The sequence below is a fragment of the Eschrichtius robustus genome, chromosome 11, assembly GCF_028021215.1.
Source record: "Eschrichtius robustus isolate mEscRob2 chromosome 11, mEscRob2.pri, whole genome shotgun sequence".
NCBI classification, from domain to species: Eukaryota; Metazoa; Chordata; class Mammalia; order Artiodactyla; family Eschrichtiidae; genus Eschrichtius; species Eschrichtius robustus.
Genome location: NC_090834.1, coordinates 107,280,282 through 107,300,081, shown reverse-complemented (window position 1 = coordinate 107,300,081; position 19,800 = coordinate 107,280,282). Strand labels below are relative to the sequence as shown.

At 54.0% G+C, this 19,800-nt stretch overlaps 1 protein-coding gene across 1 annotated transcript; it reads right to left on the bottom strand.

The window, feature by feature from the left end:
• Nucleotides 1–2,331: 2,331 nt before the first annotated feature.
• Nucleotides 2,332–8,107, bottom strand: CDC42EP2 (CDC42 effector protein 2). The gene is made up of 2 exons (XM_068555066.1): nucleotides 8,014–8,107; nucleotides 2,332–3,817 (listed from the first exon to the last, which is right to left on the bottom strand). Exon 2 carries the CDS (start codon nucleotides 3,483–3,485, stop codon nucleotides 2,841–2,843), a length of 645 nt encoding a protein of 214 aa, XP_068411167.1. The 5' UTR covers nucleotides 3,486–3,817; nucleotides 8,014–8,107; the 3' UTR covers nucleotides 2,332–2,840.
• Between the last annotated feature and the right edge of the window lie 11,693 nt (nucleotides 8,108–19,800).

Sequence of the window (19,800 nt, the reverse complement as noted above, 5' to 3'; positions counted from 1 at the left end):
ATTGAACCCCTGTCCCCTGCATTGGCAGGTGGATTCTTAACCACTGTGCCACCAGGGAAGTCCTCAGCTTTTAAAAAGAATGAAATTTCAACACATGCTACGGCACGGATAAACCTTGAAGACGTCATGCTAAGTGAAATAAGGCAGTCACAAAAAGACAAATAGGGAATTCCCCGGTGGTCTGGTGCTCAGGACGCGGTGCTTTCACTAACCTGGTTCAATTCCTGGTCTGGGAACTAAGATCCCATAAGCCGTGAGGCTCGGCCAAAAGAATAAAACAAACCCCCAAACTAAATACCGTATGATTCCACTTGTATCAGGTCCCTAGAGTAGTCAAATTCATAGACACATAAAGTAAAAGGGTGGTTGCCAGGGGCCGGGGCAGGGGGTGTGGGGAAATGTGGAGTTAGTGTTTAATGGGTTCAGAGTTTCACTTCGGAAAGATGAAAAAAGTTCTGGAAATGGATGGCGGTGATGGTTGCAGAATAATGTGAATGTACTTAATGCCACTGAACCATATGCTTAAAAATGGTTGAAATGGGGGCTTGCCTGGTGGTGCAGTGGTTAAGAACCCGCCTGCCAATGCAGGGGACATGGGTTCGAGCCCTGATTCGGGAAGATCCCACCTGCTGCGGAGCAGCTAAGCCCGTGCGCCACAGCTACTGAGCCTGCGCTCTAGAGCCCGTGCTCCGCAACAAGAGAAGCCACCGCAATGAGAAGCCCGCGCACCGCAATGAAGAGTAGCCCCCGCTCGCAGCAACTAGAGAAAGCCTGCACGCAACAACAAAGACCCAACACAGCCAAAAATAAATAAATAAATTTTAAAAAAGGTTAAAATGGGAAATTTCGTGTAATATATGTTTTACCAGAATAAAAAAAAACGCATCACCTTTAAAAAAAAAAAAAAATCAAGGTAGTCAAGAAAAATGCTTCCTGGTCTAATTCTGCCTCTGCCTCTGGTATGAAATCTCTGCCTAAGGGCAGAAAAGGCTGAGGGTGAGGTGGGAGTCTGAGATTTGTAGGGTCAAAAGGATGGAAAAGAACCAGCAGAGAATGGAAGACGGGATCACCGAGGCCGGCATTGGCCTCCAGCTGCCCACGTGGTCTGTACCGGTCAGACACCAAGCCCCACCCCAGCACCTTCCCCTCCTCTCAGTCCCCACTGTCCCCACGCGGAGCCAGCCCTCTTCCTGCAACGGCTTCTTCCTCTTTGATCTTTGGTCCATCTCCCACTCGGCCTGGCTGGTGACCCTTCTAAAACCTGGGTCTGACCCCACGTCTCTCCTGCTTAAACTCTTTCAGCAGCTCCCATGGCCTGAGATTCAGCCTTGCAAGCAGAACTGTTCTAAGCCGACTCCAACCCAGTTTTCCAGCTTCACAGTCCTGCCTTTCCCAAGCCCCGGGTTCCTTTATGTCACACACCATAACCATGTTTGAATACCTTCCATGTGCAAGCTAATAAATGTTATCCCTGACTTGCTTAACAACCCTGTAAGGTTGTTAGGTAGGTAGGTATCACTGACTGCATTTTAGAGATGGGGAAACTAAGCCTCACAAGGCTAGGCTGGACTCAGAGACCTTTGCTTTTATTGCCACCTGTCGGACTCTCTCTGTCATTCACTCGGGTGCCTCAGTGCCTTTGCTTATGCATGAGAATAAGTCCGTCAGCCCTCAGGTTTGGCTCAGAATCACAACACCACCGTACCCTTGCCCCAGACATTACCGATCTTGGTGTTTTCTTCATAGTGTTCAACACTGTTGGAAATTTACTTGCTTACAGATTTGATATCCTTCCCCCCACTAGACTGTGAGCTCCGGGAGAGCAGAGGTTGCATCTGTCTGGTGCCCCAGCACTTGGAGCATGTCTGATGCACTGCAGGTGCTCAATAAGCAGCGCTGATGAGATGGGCCTGCTGATGAGCAAGGCTGATCCCTCCCAGCCCCAGGCCCAGCCCGCCCTCCTGTGTGCTCCCTCAGTCCTCTGGCGCCCGAGAAGCTGTTGGTCCCACTGCACCAGGCCTGTGGTTATTCCTTGGCTCTTGGGCCTCCCTGGCAAACCCCAGCCCCCAGGGCCAGCTCCTGGCCTACTCCGGTGCTTGGCTGCCTCTTGTCAAACACCCGAATTAATGTCGGAATATCCCCAATTGGCACTTGGTTCATTCCTGCTTCATTCTCACTATGGGCTAGGAATGAGGTACAATCTTCCAGAAGGCAGGCCCCACCCTGTTCAAGGCCCTCTGGGGCTGGGGTCTCCCCCAGGGTCAGCCCACAGCTCCCAGAGCCTGGCCTGACTTCAAGAGGAGCCTAGGGGCAGGGTACGGCGAGCACAAGTACCAGCAGCAGCAAGTTTTATTGCAACCAGGATCCCCCGGTCATGTGGGAGGGGTGGGGCGGAGGGACATCGGTCACTGATGCCATATTCCCAGTTAAGGACACAGAGCCAAAGATCCAGCTGGCTGTGCCCCACGTCTTCCCTCACCCTCCACCCCCGAGCAGGGTGTTGATGGGGCTGAGGCGGAGGGAGGTGAAAAGCAGAGTCCATTTCAGCAGAGCCTTAGGCCAAGGGATCTGAGGAGCAGTTGGCAGTGGGGGTCTGGGTGGCCCAAGATGCACAGGGCACTTTGGGCTGACGTCTACACATACCCTCGTGGGGCTTAGGGGAAAGCAAAGAGGCCACTCTGTCCACGGGGAGAGGGTGGGAGGGAGGGAAACAAAGGCTCAAAGTGAGAAATCACTGGCCAGCAACCAAGCAGGTGGAACCTTGGGACCCCGACTTCTAGATCAGGGCCGTGTCCACCAACTGCCTCTGGCATTCACCCCAGCCTGGCCATTCTTGGGTCCTATGTGGGGATCTGCAGGTGGCCCAGGTCCTGGTCCATGATCTGGAGAACGTCGTCCAGGATGGAAGGCCCCAGGTCTACGTTCAGGGAGAGCAGGGAGCTGGCGTGGGACAGGAAGGGCTCCTCAGCCCCAGACTCGGGGGTCAGCCCACTGTGGACCGAGGCAGCCTCTGGAATCCGCCAGATGTCCACACTCCCTGCCTCCTGCGGGGAGGGCTGTGGGGAAGGCTGAGGGGTCTCCAGGTGCAGGCGAGGGGGTTTGGGTGGGGCCTGGGCGGCGGGCAAGGTGAGTGCCTGGGGCCCGCCGATGACCGGGAGGGAGATGGCGTTCTTGAGCAGAGGGGACGGCCCGTCGGGGAGCTCCCGCCCACACAGGGTGGCCGTGCGTGTGAACTGGAAGGGCAGCTCAAAGCCACCATCCTCCTCGGCCTCCTCGACCGCCGTCCCCGGCAGGAGGTGGAACTTGCCTTGCAGGAAGGAGATGTCACCGAACATGTCACTGCCGCCACCACTGCCGATGTGAATGGTGTGGCGGAAGTCCCCCAGTGGTGGACTGATCATGTCTGAGGACAGCAGGTCCCGCAGCTTCTCCTTCTTGCCTTTGCGGCTGCCGCGCTTCAGATAGATGGGCACCTTGGTGGACATCGCGACCTCACCAGCCAGGCCGGGACAGTCTGCTTGCAGGACCACGGCCTCCGCTGCCTCCTCTCACCACCCTCAAGAAACACCCAGAGGGAGGTTTCCAGACACCAAACACTTGCCAAGTGCGTGTGGTGTGACCAAAGTTGGCCCAAGGAATTTGGAAAAGAAAGATAAACGATCAATGAAGTCAGAGGATCGAGGTAACAAAAATCACTTTCTCCCAAGAGGGTTGAAAACTCGTCTGAAAACTGGAAGCAGGAAGGCGCAGAGCTCGGAGGCAGTGATGCTCTCTGGGCTCGTCCTCGCCAGCTTCTCTCTGGTCCAGGGCGGAGGAGCTGAAACGTCAAGGGTACAAGTCAGGGACAGAAGGACAAAGGCAGAGGCATCCATCTCGTTTCTGGGTCTCTTTCGTCAGCCCTGGGAGCCCACGTGGGGCTGCACTCCTGTGGGGAGGCCTCCTGGCCGAAGCCTGTGTTCACTCACGGACTTGTTGCACCTCAAGGCCTGGATCAGCAGTGCCAAGCCCCTCCCTCCATGAGTGGGGAACTTAAGCGACAGGACTGAAGTCACATACAAAGCCCTGGCTCTGGTCTCTTGCCCCGAGTCCCCAGCTCTGCTCATCACTGTGGTCTGCACTCAACTGTGCCCAAGACATGACCAGTGCCAGATTGTCTGGGGGTCTCACGGATTTGTCTCAGCTCCCGACTTGATGGAGGATGGAGATCTTGTAACCTCTGTCTTGCCCTCCCAGGCCTGGCACAGCAGGAGTTCAGCCAACAGTGCATGACGACCGACACCTCGCATTTGGCCCAATCACATCCTACCTGGAAGTGAGGTCACCTGCTCAGAGCTTCCCTTTTCTCCTCCTCTCCGTTAGGAGTTCCTTATGGGCAGGGCCTAAGCCTAATGCAGTTTCTGCCCCAGCGCCTAAGGGGAAGATGGAGTGGGGGATACAAATATTTGGGGGTGGCAGCTCTGCTCTGTGCCTGGAATTTCGTTGAGTTCTTTGCAAACACATCTCATTTAATCATCACAACCACCCTCCTATCATTCCCGTTTTAAAATTAGAGCTATCAGGGAATTCCCTGGCAGTTCAGTGGTTAGGACTTGGCGCTTTCACTGCCGTGCCCGGGGTTCAGTCTCTGGTCGGGGAACTAAGATCCCACAAGCCACGCGGAGCGACCAAATAAATAAATAAATAAATAAATAAATAAATAAATAAATAAAATTAGAGCTATCGGACATTTTGGAGGGATTCCCATAAGGCATTGCAGAGAGAGAGAGAAGCAAAATGAAAAAATGTAGTCTACAAGATTCCATTTTTTGAAAACATTGACCAGCTCTCCTCCCCACTCTCTGAACATGCATGTATTATGTGTACCTACATATACAGGTCTGCATAGGATTATATTCGATATAGGAACAGAGAAGAATATAGAAGGCTGGCACTAAGTTGTCATATGGGCTACCTAGACTAGGGTAGGGGCAGGGATGGGGTGTGGGGTTTGTGACATGGGAGGAAAGTTGTCCTCAGAAAAAATTAATATCTGGGGCCCATTACTAAGAAACGATATATGTAAGCCAACTATGAAAGGACGGTCACCAAAATGTTGATGGTGGTTCTCTCAAGGTGGTAGAATTTCAGGTGACTTCCCTCTCTTGTTCATACTTCTATAAGCTCAAATTCTTAACAAGAAGCATGTATTATTTATGAGCACGTATTATTCATGTAGTCAGAAAAAATAAAGATATTTTTAATGTGGAAAAAATAAATACACTCTGGAGGGGTGTCGTGCAGGTTTGACAGAAGAAGGAAGTGGAGCAAGCACTTCCTCTAGTTCCCACGGCGGGGGATTGGCCTGATGTGTAGAATCAGAGCACGGAGTGCAAAGAAACTTGTCCAAGGTCACCCAGCGGGTAACTAGATGAGCCCACTCTCCCCAGGCCAACAGGGGCTGAGCAGGTGGGAAATCACTGGGGAAGCGCCGAGCAGCAGCAGGGAGGCCTCTGCCAGTTCCTCTGCCCCATTCTTCATCCCGGGCCAGGCTGGGCAGGGGGAAGAGTGAGGGGGCTGGCAGGAGGGAGCAGGAAGGAGGAAAGAGGATGCAGGAGAGGCTGAGTCCCAGCTACACACCCCCCAGCCCAGGCCCTTACTCAGGAAACCCCACCCCAGGACCGGACACCCTGGGTCAGTCGAGCTGAGCCACAGAGACCGGACATCTTGCCCCTCCCAGAGCACCTGCAGCTTAATAGGAAACAAAGGAATGACTCTCCGGTGGCAGAATTCCAGCTAAGCTTGGAAGGAGCTGGAGGGAAGGAGAGGGAGGCAGGGAGTGCTCTGAAGTCTTGGACTCCCATCACTCCTTTATCTAACAAACATTTATCTGTGCCCACCATGCCAGGCCTGGGGGCATGCTGACACACATCCTATCTGTCCCCTTGGCAGGAGAAGTCCTGGGGTAGCTTTTCCTTCTTTTTCACTCATGGAGAGGGGGGCTAACTGATGGGATTTGCCCAGAACTTGGGCCAGTTCCCTCCCATCATTCAGGGGCGCCAAGACAGCCTGAATGTTTCCACAACAAATCCAGCGTCCCTGACAGCTCTCTTGCTCTGAGCCAGATGTACCCACCCAATTCCAGATGTGGGGAGAACTGAGGCTGGGGGGAAGGGTTGGGCCAGCCTCAGCCACCAGGGGAGAGCTGGGAACTGCAACCGTCAAGCCCCAAGTATTCAGATTTGGCAACTACAAGACCCCAGGCTCCAGCTACCCTTGCATGGTTTCCATTTTAACGTCCCAGGCACAGCACGGTGGGTGTCATTACTGGCCTTTACAGAGGCAGAAGCTGAAACTGAGAGACGTTAAGCAACTTTGCTGAGGTCACCCAGCTAGTAAGAGGAAGAGTGGGCACTACTACGTAGCTGGGTCCCAGTGGCTCCGATGCAGTGGGCCGTGTCAACCTCTGTGAACTGCTTGGGGAGCAGGAGAGAAACAGGCTCCCACCTGGGCTGGGGCCACTGGGTCCCCAGGCCTCCTCCATTTAAGTCCTACCTCTTGGTTGGCCCCCTCTCTCAATTTGCAAGTGTCCAGACATATGAGAATGAGCTCTCCATCAGGACAAGGCTCTGGGGGCCTGGGACGGGGGGCTTCCTGCAGCTTTGGGAGGAGCAGATGGGAGACATCCCAGCTCTGTGGGCTTGCTCTGGAAGGAGCCCAGGGCCTCCTTTAGAGAAAATGACTTCCTGGACGCAGAACCCCTTCTGTCACAAGGAATACTAGGCCACTCTCCACCAGGAGTGTTCAAAAAGCAGGCCTCTGACCTTGAACCCATCTCTACCTGGAACTCACTCTAAACTTGGGAAGACACCTTTCCTCTCTGGGCCTCACCTTCCTCATCTATGAAATGGGATGACAATAAAGCCATTACCAGGGGGCTACTGGAGACCCTACTGCCATACTGCAAGTGAGAGAGAGCGCCGATGTACAAAGACAGGGTTAGCGGGTCACTGTCAGCCCCGATATTTATTCAGCAAATAGCTGTAGGGCCTTCCTCAAGCATTCTGGTTCTCCGGGGACAGTGCTCCAAACAAGACCAAAAATGAACAGCCCCCGAGCGGAGGGCTCCGCCTCCGCCTGCCGGCCAGGACTTAGCCTGCTTGCGTAGAGTCCCCCTCGCTGGCAGCGGGGTCTCCCAGCGTCGCTGTGCGGAGCGGCGCTCGGCTCCTCGGCCACTAGGTGGCGCGCGCTCTCCCTCTACTGCCGCTCGTCCCGGAGGGTTCCCGGCGCGCACCCGGGTCTCCAGCGCGTCTCCTGCTCCAGGCGGGCGTCCCCCAAGGAGCCGCACGTTGACGTACCAGGTGAGGATTGTCTACGGGATCTTCTTCTCTTGGGGGGTTCTGGTCTCACAACCCGACAAAGGGGGGAAAAGGGAGAGATCCGGGACCCTGCCCGGGTATCCAAACTCAGGGAGGAGCCTCCCCCGTGCTTTCCGGCCTGGGCGATGTCCGAGTGTCCGCTCGGCGCAGGGCCAGAGCTCTGGCGTGCAGCCCCCGCCCCTGGCTCCCGTGGGTCCGGCTCCTCAGCCCCAGCTCGGGTTCCGGCGCCGACCACTCCCAGCCCTCTGCCAGAGTGCAGCCCAGCGCAGTTCGGATCCGTTTCAAGACACTCGCGGCCACGGCTAAAGATAGGAGGACACCTCACCATCGACTAAAAATACGACCCTGAGCCCGGGCGGGGATGGCGGCGGGAGGGCACTCCCGGGTCCCGGGGGTGGGGCGGGGGCTCTGGAGCAGTGTGGAGGGCTGGACCGGGAGTTCAGGTTCGGGATGCGCGGCGCACCGCAGGCCGAGGGGGACGCGGGAGTGGCCGCCGGGACCAAGGCGCGGGCGGGAAACATGGTGCAGCCCGAGGCACCCGGGAAAGGATCTACGTGGAGGTGAGTCGGGGGCCGGGGCGCGAGCTGGGATGGGGCGCCTCAAGGATGGCTCTCCCTAGGAGCCGCGGTCGGGCCGCAGAGTCCCGGCCTGAACTCACCTTGAGCGCGTTCAAGCGACTGACCGGCGGGCGGCGAAAGCTCAGGAGCTGGACCGCGCGGCGATGGGACAGACCTGGGCTGTGAACTTACAGTGCTGACAGTGGCCCCTAAAGCCCCGCCCCCTGCCCGCGGAGCCAATGCCGGGGCCGCCCCAACTAGGCCCCGCCCACAGCCTCGCCCTACTCCCTGGCCCGCCTGGGCTCCCCCTTTGGAGGCGCAGCGCGGGGGTCCCGCAGCCGCGCGGGCCCGGAGGTCCAGTCCAAGTTCGGGCGGCTGCGGGCCAGGCGGCGTCGGGTGCCCGGGCTGGACTCCGCGGACTCCGGCTGTGCCCGTCGGAACCAAAACTCTCGGTTCTAGGAGGGCCGGGTCCGGGGAGGCGCCCGCACAAGTGTATTCAGTGACTACTAAGGAAATGAATGAGGCCTTAGAGGCGCCTATGTTAAAATATTACAGACTTCCGAGAGCTTTCAGGAGTTTGCCGCCCCTTAGAAAAGAGGGCATTGAGGGTGTGTGCGGGCGGAGTGGCCGGGCCATGCCCGTGTTTGCTGTCAGGCTAAGTGGCTTCCGGGGCTGGGGTGGGACCCGTACTTAGACTCATTCCAACATCAGTTGATTGGCTGGTTGGTTGGTTCATTCATTCTTTCATTCATTCAGTACGAGAAACATTTACTGAAGGGCAGGCCCTGCACAGGAGCTGGAGATAGACTGAAGGGAACTCTGCCCTTGCTCCTTTCAGTGATTCAGCAGATAATTGTGCATCTATAGGTGCCAGGCGCTGTTCTTGTCGCTGGGGATGCAGCCCCCTCTGGACTGGGACCTACTGTCCAATGATGGGAAATGGCGGAAACCCAAGTCCCCAAGTAGACTGTGATACCATTCTGAGGGAGCAAGTGCTAAGAAGAGTGGGGCAAAGGAAGGGTGGATGGTAATGAGATGAGGGGACCTTGCTCTCTGGAGGGTGACAGCTGTGACCGTACAATGTGACCAGGATGATGAAAGCTTCCATACTGTAAATGTGGGAGGGACTCTTAGGGAGAGGGGGTCAGGAAGGCATCCTGAAGGAGGGAAGGTTGCTGGGGGTGCAGGTGGGGATCAGCCTAGTCAGAAGGGAGGGAAGGATGGGGAGAAGGGGAGTGGAGTAGGCAAATGGCCCCTTCCTAAAGATGTCCACGTCCTAGTCTCTGGAACCTGTGAATATATTTTGTTACATAACAAAGAATAATTAAGGTTGCCAATGGAATTACAGTTACTAACCAACTGACTTTAAAATAGAGAGATTATCCTGAATTATCTGGGTGGGCCCAATGTAATCACGATGGTCCTTAAAAGTGGAAGAGGGAGACAGGAGAGTCAGAGAAAGAGATGTGATGACACAGAAATGCTGTGTTGCTGCTTTTGAAGATGGAGGAAGGGGCCACAAAGGCATGTGGGCGGCCTCTAGAAGCTGGAAAAGTCAAGGAAACAGATTCTCCCCCAGAACCTCCAAAAGGAACATGGCCCAGCTGACCGCTTGATTTTAGACCCATGTTGGACTTCAAACCAACAGAACAGTAAGTTAATAAATTTGTGTTGTTTTAAGCCCCCAAGTTTGTGGTGATTTGTTACAGCAGCAATAGAAAACTAATACAGGGAAGTTTCAGGTTTTAACCTTGAGCCTTCCTGGCCCCTCCTTTAACTCCCCAGGGAGCATCAGTCAGGTGGATTCTGCCAGGACTGGCCTGGTGGCTCAGAGGAAAACTGAGGCCTGGACAGTGGAGGAATGGGGCCCTGGGCCAAATTGTCGTGTGTGTGGATAAGTATTGTACCTCTCTCCCTTCCTGCCACCCAGGGTCTGCCAAAGATCCACCCACCTAGGCTTGCCTGTGCCCCTTACCAAGTGCCTCTTGCCCCTGAGCTCCTCAAATCCTCTGAGAGCCCAGCAAGGTGGGCAGAACCAGCATCACTATCCCCCTTTACAGAAATGGAAACCGAAGCTCGGGCCCTGACAGTGGTCTACTTAGCCTGAAAGTGGCAAGACATGCTGGCTCTGGGCCCTCGTCCCCACTCAGTCTTCTCACCCAGCCATTGTCACCCCCCATCCCGCCTTCCTTCCCACACACAGCCAGGTAGGGGGACAGCTAGGTGCCAGGCCCTGAGCACTGCTTCTGAGCCACAGACCCAGGTTCTGAGCTGGCTGTGCTGCTGACTTGCTCTGTGGCCACAGACGAAGAAAGGACAGTCCCTTTCTGAGCCTTCTTGCCTGTAAAATGGGAGTTACATGAGTCCCAAGCAAGATAAGGGACTTGCGCGTGTATTGTTGATGGGAACACACAGTCCACGTAGGCAGGAGTTTCATGGAAACATTATAACGGGAGCTTTGGGGGGTGGCGACTGGCCTTGCCACCTGACCTGGAATGAGTCTAATGATGCATAGATGACTCTAATAATGACTCCCCCGAGCCTGCAAGAGTGAGGCTGAGGCGCAGCCCCGCCCATCAGCTGAGCGTCCTCCATTGGAGGAAGGGGCTCGGGGAAGGTCAGGAGCTCCATTCAGGGCTGGTGGCAAAACAAAGTTACAGGGATGAAAGCTTGCAGAGGCAAAGACCCTCATGCAAGGTCACTCAAAGCCAGGAACCAACTCCAGAGCACTTTGGAGAGGTTCTGGCGTGTGTGTGTGTGTGTGTGTGTGTGCAGTTGGGGAGCACTGGGGGATGGATAGAGAGCAGCAGATTTGGCCCCCAAGCCTGACCCAACCCCTGGACCCCTCCCTCAGCGACTAGCCATCCTCCCAACCAGGCCCCAAAGCCACAGGAACTGCGCTCTGGGGACCGTTTTTTTGTTTTTTTTTTTTAATTAATTAATTAATTTATTTATTTTTGGCTGTGTTGGGTCTTCGTTTCTGTGCGAGGGCTTTCTCTAGTTGCGGCAAGCGGGGGCCACTCTTCATCGCGGTGCGCGGGCCTCTCACTATCGCGGCCTCTCTTGTTGCGGAGCACGTGCTCCAGACGCGCAGGCTCAGTAATTGTGGCTCACGGGCCCAGTTGCTCCGTGGCATGTGGGATCTTCCCAGACCAGGGCTCGAACCCGTGTCTCCTGCATTGGCAGGCAGATTCTCAACCAGTGTGCCACCAGGGAAGCCCTGGGGACCGTTTTAAGCCCACCTGGATGTGACGTGCTCCCACCCAGTGCCGGCTCCCCGAGCTGCTCAGACTCTCCTGCCACCAGCCAGAGATCCGGCCCCCACAAAGCCCACATCCAGGGCCCGCTTTGTGCCTGGCACTGGGTTCTGTGCTTTACAAGCACTCAGGTAGGTGGTTCATTCTCCCCATTCACAGATGCGGTCATGTCACTTGGCTGGGGCCTGAGGAATCCCTGGGCAGCCGGCTGCTGGCGGCTCTCAGCTCTACTGAATGGACAGGATCTTTGCAGATACGCCCAGTGTTGCCATGGCAGCCCTGCAATTACTGAACATTTATAAAACAGGATTTCATTGACTAAAATTGGCTTTTTTATGCAACTTCTCAGGCAGTGTGTAAAGGCCCAAGTATGGGTGGTGAGGCTGGGATCCCGAGCCATGGGAGGGCCAGGGTGTCCTGCATTTCTGACCCAGTAGACACTCAGGCCAAGTGCCCCCTGCCCAGCCTGACCCCATGTCCAGGGTCTGCTGCCTCAGCCAGGGCCTGGACTATTCTTGCTGGAAGGACTCCTGGACACCCTGGTGTCTGAGGGGGTAGGACCCTGAGGGACATTCAGGACAGGTTAGAGGCAAGGAAGCCTGGGTGGAGCAATGCCCCAAGGGGCTTCCCTGGCGTCCAGTGGTTAAGACTCTGTGCCTGCAATGCAGGGAGCATGGGTTCGATCCTGGTCGGGGAACTAAGATCGCACATGCTGTGCGGCGCGGCCAAAAAATTAAAAAAAAAAAAAAAAAAAAAGCCCCGAATGCGGTATTCAAATTCCTTCTTCTCAGCCTGGAGCCTCGCCTTGATGCTGAGATAGGCCCAGTCACCACGCCCCTGACCCCCAGTCCCACAGCTGTCCCCCCCCCCCCACACAGGACCTGTAATCACCACACAGGGACTGACTCAGCCCTTCCTTCCCCGCCCAGCCTCTTCTTCCTGAAAATCGCCCACGTCAGCAGCCCCAGCCCCCAAAGGCCCTGGGGGATAGAGTCCAAGGCCCCCTTCTCCGAGGTTAGCTGGGAAGAACAGAGGAACTGAGCCGGAGGGGTAGGACTCCCAGGCCGGAGCCAGCTCTCCTCGGCCCCGCCCACCCGGGGACCTAGGGAGGCAGGTGGGATGAGAGGGACCAGGAGTCTGGGGACAGGTCTGAGAGCAGGGAGTCACAAGGGAAGGGTGGTGATACTCTAGGGGGCAGTGCGAGGAGACAAGGTCTCCGGGAAGGGCCTCAGCCCCCACCACCCCGATCCCCTGCCACAGGGAGACAGGGAGCAGGGCAGGAGCTCCGTCCACCCCCAGGAAGCCTCCTCTGCCGCAGCCTGAGCTCAGCCTGCAGGGCTCCGTGGCCTGAGCCAACCCCAGGCCTGGGTTGGATTTTTCCTTGATTGTTTCTTGTTTCCTTCCTCCCTTGGGCTCCTGCCAACTCCAGCCCTGCCCTCCTCGCTTGCTTTTCACCCGCCTTCATAAAACTCTGACCCGGCAGAGGCTGGGATTCGAGATGAGAGTCCCTTCGAAACTACCCCCAGCTTCTGCCTCTGCCTTGGACCCCTCCTTGGGAGTTGGGTGGCAGGGCCTTACTGGGGGACTTTCCTTTGGGTCTGGATTTTTGGCCCCAGGCCCAGGGCTATGGGGGTTTCCAGAGTGGTGACAGCCCTGTCCTAGCAGGGACTGAGGCACTTCCTCCCAGAGGCCTCTGGGAGCATCCAAGCCACATGGCTGTCTTCTGGCCTGGGGAGCACAGAGTTAGCAGGGGTTGTTGTCAACACTTCCCACCCCTTCAAGGCACCTTGTCATTATTCATTTTGAAAACTCATTTGCATCTACCTTGTGCCTAGAGCTGTGCTGACTGGAGAAGACACAGATGGTCAAGGCTGGGCCCAGCCCTCGGAGAACAGATACCCTGAGTAAAACAAATAACCAATTCTAAATCAGCACATTCTGTGCCATAATGGAGGTCCTTGAAAGCAGAGGCCAGTTCTGATTTACCTCTTTCTATCCCAGGCAACATAGATGAGGCTCAGTGAGTGACTATGAGTGGAGAACCAAAAAGAACAGCGGTAGGGAGGATTTGTTCTGTTAGAGGTGGGGAAACAGATGGAAGAGTTAGGAAGCCTTCAAGAAGAGGTGATATTTGAGCAGGGTATTAATGGATGAGTAGGAATTTGCCAGGCAGAGAAAGGAAAGGATATTTCAGGGGGAGCAGGCAGAGGCAAAGGCAAAGGCCAGAACGAATGCAAGTAGATGCATGGTGTGAGCGGGAAACAAGATAAGTCCAGCAGACCATGGCATAGGAGAGGGAGAAAGACCCAGAGGGTAGTGGGAGAGCACCATTTTCCTTGCCCAGCTCCCATTCCTCTTATTCTGCTGACCACCCCTCAATTTTCCAGAGTCTCCAGTATGATTGACCTTGCCTCCAAGCTCTAAAAGTGGGTCTGAGGCCCCGGCCTACCCAATCTGAGTCATAGGGATGGTTTAGGGATGGGCATATGTCGGCAGTGGGCTTCAGCCTGGGAACTTGCAGTGACTATTAGGGTGACAGATGCCAAGATGTCAACTCAGGGCTGTCAACTCACGGAAGAGCTCGTCCGAGAATAAAGCCAGCACAGAGAAAAGCAGAGCCAAGAGAATGATTCTCAATAACATTGCTTGTGCTTCTGGATCCAGCCATGCCTGAAGCAGACATCCATTATATGAACCAACAACTTACGATTTTTGTTTAGTCCTGTTGGAATTGGGTTTCTGTCACTTTCCCATTAAAGAATAACTAAAAGCAGACAATAGCTCACAATAGCTGCCGAATGCTGTGGGAGGGAATCAAGGATCTGTGCAGAAGTGCGACATGACCAGAATTGCATTTTTTTCATTTAAATTATCTTTTTGACATGGTAATGCTTTCGTATGGTTCACAATTTAGAAATCACAGCAGGCCGAAGATCCCGCGTGCTGCAACTAAAGACCCGAAACAGCCAAATAAATAAATAAATAAATAAAAATATAAAAGAAGAAATCACAAGAGGCAAAACGTCTCCCTCTTACCCCTGTTCCCCAGCCACCAGTTCTCCTCTCCACAAACAACCAGCGTTATCAGTTTCTTGTAAACACTTCTAGAGATACTCTTTGCACATGCAAGCAAAGCCCCGCCCATCTTTTTTACACAAATGGCAATATTTAGACAAGTAGAGCCCCAAAGTACAGCAGACCTTGGTGGGAGCGGGGGGAGGACAGGCCCCATTGCCGAGGGCGATGGGGGTGACTCTGCAGGAGCCATGGGAAGCCACATTTTATTGAGCCTCTGCTATTCACATTGTCCGGCACCTTCCTTTCTTCAGTTGACATTATATTTATGACCACTTCATGTCAGTTCATAGAGCATATCGTCAGTTTCATTTTCTCACAGCTGCATAGTATTTCACACGGGGTGTACCATAATTTATGCAAATTATGACCTCTCCAGCCTCAAGCCACCTCTCCACTCCCTCTGTTCCGGACAAGGGCCTTTCAGCCCATCAGCCACACCCGTGGCCTCAGTGGACGGACGTTTAGGTTGTCCCCAGCCCTTTCCTGTGACAAGCAGTGCTGCCATGTGTCATCTTGCCCAGATGCTGTTTCACACTCGTGTGAGCAGAGCTGAAGAATAAGTTCATAAGGACTTGGGGGTCACAGGACACTCGCTGTTGTCATTTGGTCAGCTCTGTCCACTTGTCTTTCTCAGGAGATGTGCCAGGTCCAGGCCCCCATAGGGACCACAGGGCCCATTTCTCCTCAGCCTCACTGGCATCTGGTTCTCAGCCTTTTTGATTTTTGTCACTCTGGTAGGTAAACACTAACTAAAGACAAAGGAGCCTCAGTGTGGTTTTAATCTGTGTTTCTCTTATAAGTGACGTTGGCCATTTTTCATAGGCTTCAGGGCCATTTCTATTTCCTTTTCCATGAACTGGAAAAGGAATTAGAGAATTATGCTTAAGAGGGTCGATTCAGAGAAGGGAACATGGAGGGAGGCCTGATTGGAGGCAGGTGCCACTTTGGGGGCGGATGGCTCAGGAGAGAGACGGAACTTGGCTCTGAGCTGTGGTGTGAAAGACGGCGCTGGAGATAATGAGGTCGAAAGATTGGAATTTGGTGACAGATGGGCCACAGGGGCCAGGGAGGAAGGACCGGGGTCAGGCCGGTCCAGCGTGGTGACTTGGGTGATGAGAGGGGGCGGGGAGGAAAGGGAGGACAGTGGGGCCACCAAGGGAGATGGAGGATCCCAGCAGGGGCCCTGCCCACTCTCCACCCCACATCATGACTGATGCAAAACACCAACCTGACGGCCACACGCCCCTGCTCACACGCTTCAGTGGCCACAAACCCTGGGCAGGAACCCTGCTGGCCTCCAGCCTCAAGCCACCTCTCAGCTCCCTCTTCTCTGGCCTTGAGCACACCCAGCCTCCAGGGCGGGCTCCTTACACGGCTCCTCCCTTCCCCGGCCGCCTCCTGTGATTCCTGCAGGTCTCAGCCATGGTATCTCCCCTCGGGGAAGCATTCCGGACCCCAATCGATGTCGAGTTCCCGCGGAGAAACTCCGGACCACAGTCCTCTCTGAGCCTTCGTCATCGATTCATGTCCATCCCCCACTGGGCTGTAACCACTGTTGCCTCCCCAGAGTGGAGGCCAATGAATGTAAATGAATGAACAAGTGAATGAATGAAGGGCAGGGTACCGTGGGTAGCAAACAGGGGGCAAATAGGAGATGAGGGTTTAGGAAGTAAAAGAGCCTGGAGTTGAGACTTCCCCGGTGGTGCAGTGATTAAGAATCTGCCTGCCAGTGCAGGGGACAAGGGTTCCAGCCCTGGTCTGGGAAGATCCCACATGCCGCGGAGCAACTAAGCCCGGGCGCCACAACTACTGAGCCCACGTGCTGCAACTACTGAAGCGCGTGCGCCTAGAGCCCGTGCTCCGTAACAAGAGAAACCCCCGCTTGCCGCGACTAGAGAAAACCCGCACGCAGCAACAAAGACCCAATGCAGCCAAAAAAAAAAAAAAAAGACGCTGGAGTGGGCTACCTCTGTTTGAGGCACAGTGGCTCTCGGTGCTTCCCTGGCGCCCCCTCTAGGTGGAGCAGGGATTCTGTCCATTTGGTGGTACATGTCTGCATCCCGATGCTGAGAAGAGATCCCCACACAGAGCCGGCACCACTGCAAGTGTCTGCGAACAGGAGCAGGCGTGGGAACAGGCGTGGGAACTGATGGGCTGGGGCCCAGGTGGACGTTTCATGACAAGGCATCCCTTCGGCAGGTATCTTTTTGGGCCTACTGTGTGCCAGGCACTCTACAGGGACGGGACAGGGTCCCTGCCCTCAGGGAGCAGGCATTGCGGAGCAGAGGGGCAAGAGAGTTGTGTGTATATACACACACACACAAACACACACATAATTTTTTCTGTCTTTTAAAATAATCCATGCACATGGCAAAAGATGCCAAACAGGATGTGAGAATGGACATGACAAATAATTCTCCGAGCCCTCCTGCTCCTGACCCCTGGTTCTCCAACACCCATCCCCAGAGGTAAACCACTGTGATTGGAAATATTCTAAGGTCAGAACATTTGGGGTTTCTTTGTTCATTTATTTTGTTTTTCATTTATTTTACTGCAGTATAGTTAATTTACAATGTTGTGTTAGTTTCTGGTGTACAGCAAAGGCAATTCAATTATACATATATATATATAATGGTTTGCACCTGCTAATCTCAAACTCCCAATCCATCCCTCCCCCACCCCCCTTCCCCTTGGCAACCACAAGTCTATTCTCTATGTCTGTGAGTCTGTTTCTGTTTCATAGATAAGTTCATTTGCGTCATGTGTTAGATTCCACATATAAGTGATATCATATGGTATTTATCTTTCTCTGTCTGACTTACTTCACTTAGTGTGATAATCTCTAGGTCCATCCGTGTTGCTGCAAATGGCATTATTTCATTCTTTTTTATGGCTGAGTAGTATTCCATCATATATATATATATATACCACATCTTCTTCATCCATTCATCTGTCGATGGACATTTAAGCTGTTTCCATATCTTGGCTATTGTAAATAGTGCCACTATGAACATAGGGGTGCATGTATCATTTTGAATTATAGTTTTGTCCAGATATATGCCCGGGAGTGGGATTGCTGGGTCATATGGTAGTTCTATTTTTAGTAACCTCCATACTGTTCTCCATAGTGGCTGCACCAACTTACATTCCCACCAACAGTGTACAAGTGTTTCCTTTTTTCCACACCCTCTCCAGCATTTGTTATTTGTAGACTTTTTAATGATGGCCATTCTGACCGGTGTGAGGTGATACCTTATTGTAGTTTTGATTTGCATTACCCTAATAATTAGCAATGTGGAGCAGCTTTTCATGTGCCTGTTGGCCACCTGTATGTCTTCTTTGGAGAAATGTCTATTTAGGTATTCTGCCCATTTCTTGATTGGGTTGTTTGTTTCTTTGTTATTGAGTTGTTTGAGCTATTTGTATATTTTGGAAGTTAAGCTAAGAAGAAGAACATTTGAAGAGGACTCCAGATCTCAAGGGAAAGTGGGCCTTGGGAGCAGCCCCCCAGGAGTCAAGCATGGCTGAGCCTTCCAGACACCGGCCCAGGGCTCCTCCAGCTCCTGGAGCAGAGAAGCCAGAAGGGGCTGCTACGGGACTGCCTCTGCCCGCCCTGCTCTTCCCCTTCCCTCTCCTGGGGGTAGGGCCTGCTGACTGGGCCCTGCAGGCCTTCAGTTCTCTTTCTCAGTGAGAAATGCTCAGACCCTGGGAAGATCTGGGAGCCACGGAAGCCAGCAGGAGAGATGGAGTTCTGCGGGGCCCCGCCAGGCTCGGGGCAGATGCCCAGGCTCTCAGGGAGCAGTGCATGGGGACAGGGGTCAGCAGGGTCACGGACCAGCAGCTGTCCCCGAGACCCCCGAGGGGCCCTGGGCCCTGGCAGCTGCACGGCTCTCAGCTGTTAGGCGGGCTCCGTGCTGACAGGAGAAGGAGGGTGGGTCTGGGTGGGGAGTCTGGAGCTGGCCGTGGGCCCAGTGGGTCCCGGAGCAGACCAGCCCTGAGGCCCATGGGGCCCTGGCATTTCCAGGGCAGACCCAGAGGGAGCAGAGATAGATAGGCCTGGCCGCTCAGGGAAAGAAGATCTAGAATGATGAGGCCAGGGCGACAGAGGGGCCCAAATGCCTGAATGCGGGTGATTAAGTCCCACCCCAGCGACCTCCGGACTTCGAGGCCAGGCACATAAGCTCCCCCTCTGGTCTCCCCTCTCCTCGGCCAGACTCCCAGTGCTCCCGGTTCTCTTGAGTGTAATGCGTTCTACGCAGGCGACTCCTGGATCAACCCCTGCAATCCTCACGCCTCACCAGAGCCCGGATCTGTCATCCCTGATGTCCTGGGAGGCTGGGCCCACCTGGGTGCCCCCTTCATCCCAACCTGCCCCAACAGACCCAGGCACCCCCTCCTCCCACATGTTCCCAGGCACCTGGGTTGCTCCCTGGGACTCCTCTGAAGTCTGTCCTTGCTGGGTGGCCAAGTTGGTCAGTATGGCACAGAGGAGAGACAAGGGATTGGAGTTCAAATCCCAGCCCCATTGCTTACTTCAGCCGGTGATCTTGACCCTCTTGGAGCCTGCCAGAGGGTTAGATGTGATCTCTATGTCAAAGTACACACAGTTGGTCCTCAGAAATGGTAATTCCCTTTCCTTCCTACCCAAGCTGTGTTTTCTCCTCCTCAACTTGAACTTAAAAAAAAAAAGGGATTGGGGGGGGAGGAATTCCCTTGTGGTCCAGTGGTTAGGGCTTAGGACTTGGCACTTTCACCGCTGTGGCCCAGGTTAAATCCCTGGTCAGGGAACTAAGATCCCGAAAGCCGTGCAGCATGGCCAAAACAAACAAACAAACAAAACCCAAAACAAACAAAAACCGGATGGTGGTGGTGGTGGTGGTGGTATTTGTTGTTTCTCTTTATTTTATTTTCTAAATTGAAGTATAGTTGATTTACAATATTAGTTTCAAGTGTACAACATAGTCATTCAGTACTTTTATAGATTATACTCCATTTAAAGTTATTACAAAACAATGGCTATATTTCCATTTGCTGCACACTATATCCTTGTTGCTTATCTATTTTATATATAGTAGTTTTTATCTCTTAATCCCATACCCCTATCTTGCTTCTCCCCCTTCTTCCTCCCACTGGTAAGTACTAGTTTGTTCTCAGTATCTGAGTCTGTTTCTGTTTTGTTATATACATTTGTTTGTTTTATTGTTTAGATTCCACATATAGGTGCTAACATAGAGTATTTGTCTTTCTCTGACTTATTTCACTAAGCATAATATTCTCTAGGTTCACACACATTGTTGCGAAGGGGGGTTAGTATTTGTGCTTTAGGTTTGGGGGCAGGAGGCTCACTTCGCCAGAGCTCGGACATCGTAGCCTGGTGCTGACCTCTCTCCCCAGCTTCTGGCTCTGTCCTCTGGTTTGATCCATACTCAGGAGGCGTTTCCCCTCATGGTGGCAAGATGGCTGCAGCAGCTCCACCCTTATGGTGTGTCTTTTCTCCCACCTCCAGCAGAAGCCTTAGAGTCATTGTGTTTGGCATGTCTCAGGTTGTGCCTA

Bases quoted from the DNA above. Each gene is read 5' to 3' on its own strand.
- CDC42EP2 (XM_068555066.1), bottom strand. From the start codon at position 3,485: ATGTCCACCAAGGTGCCCATCTATCTGAAGCGCGGCAGCCGCAAAGGC.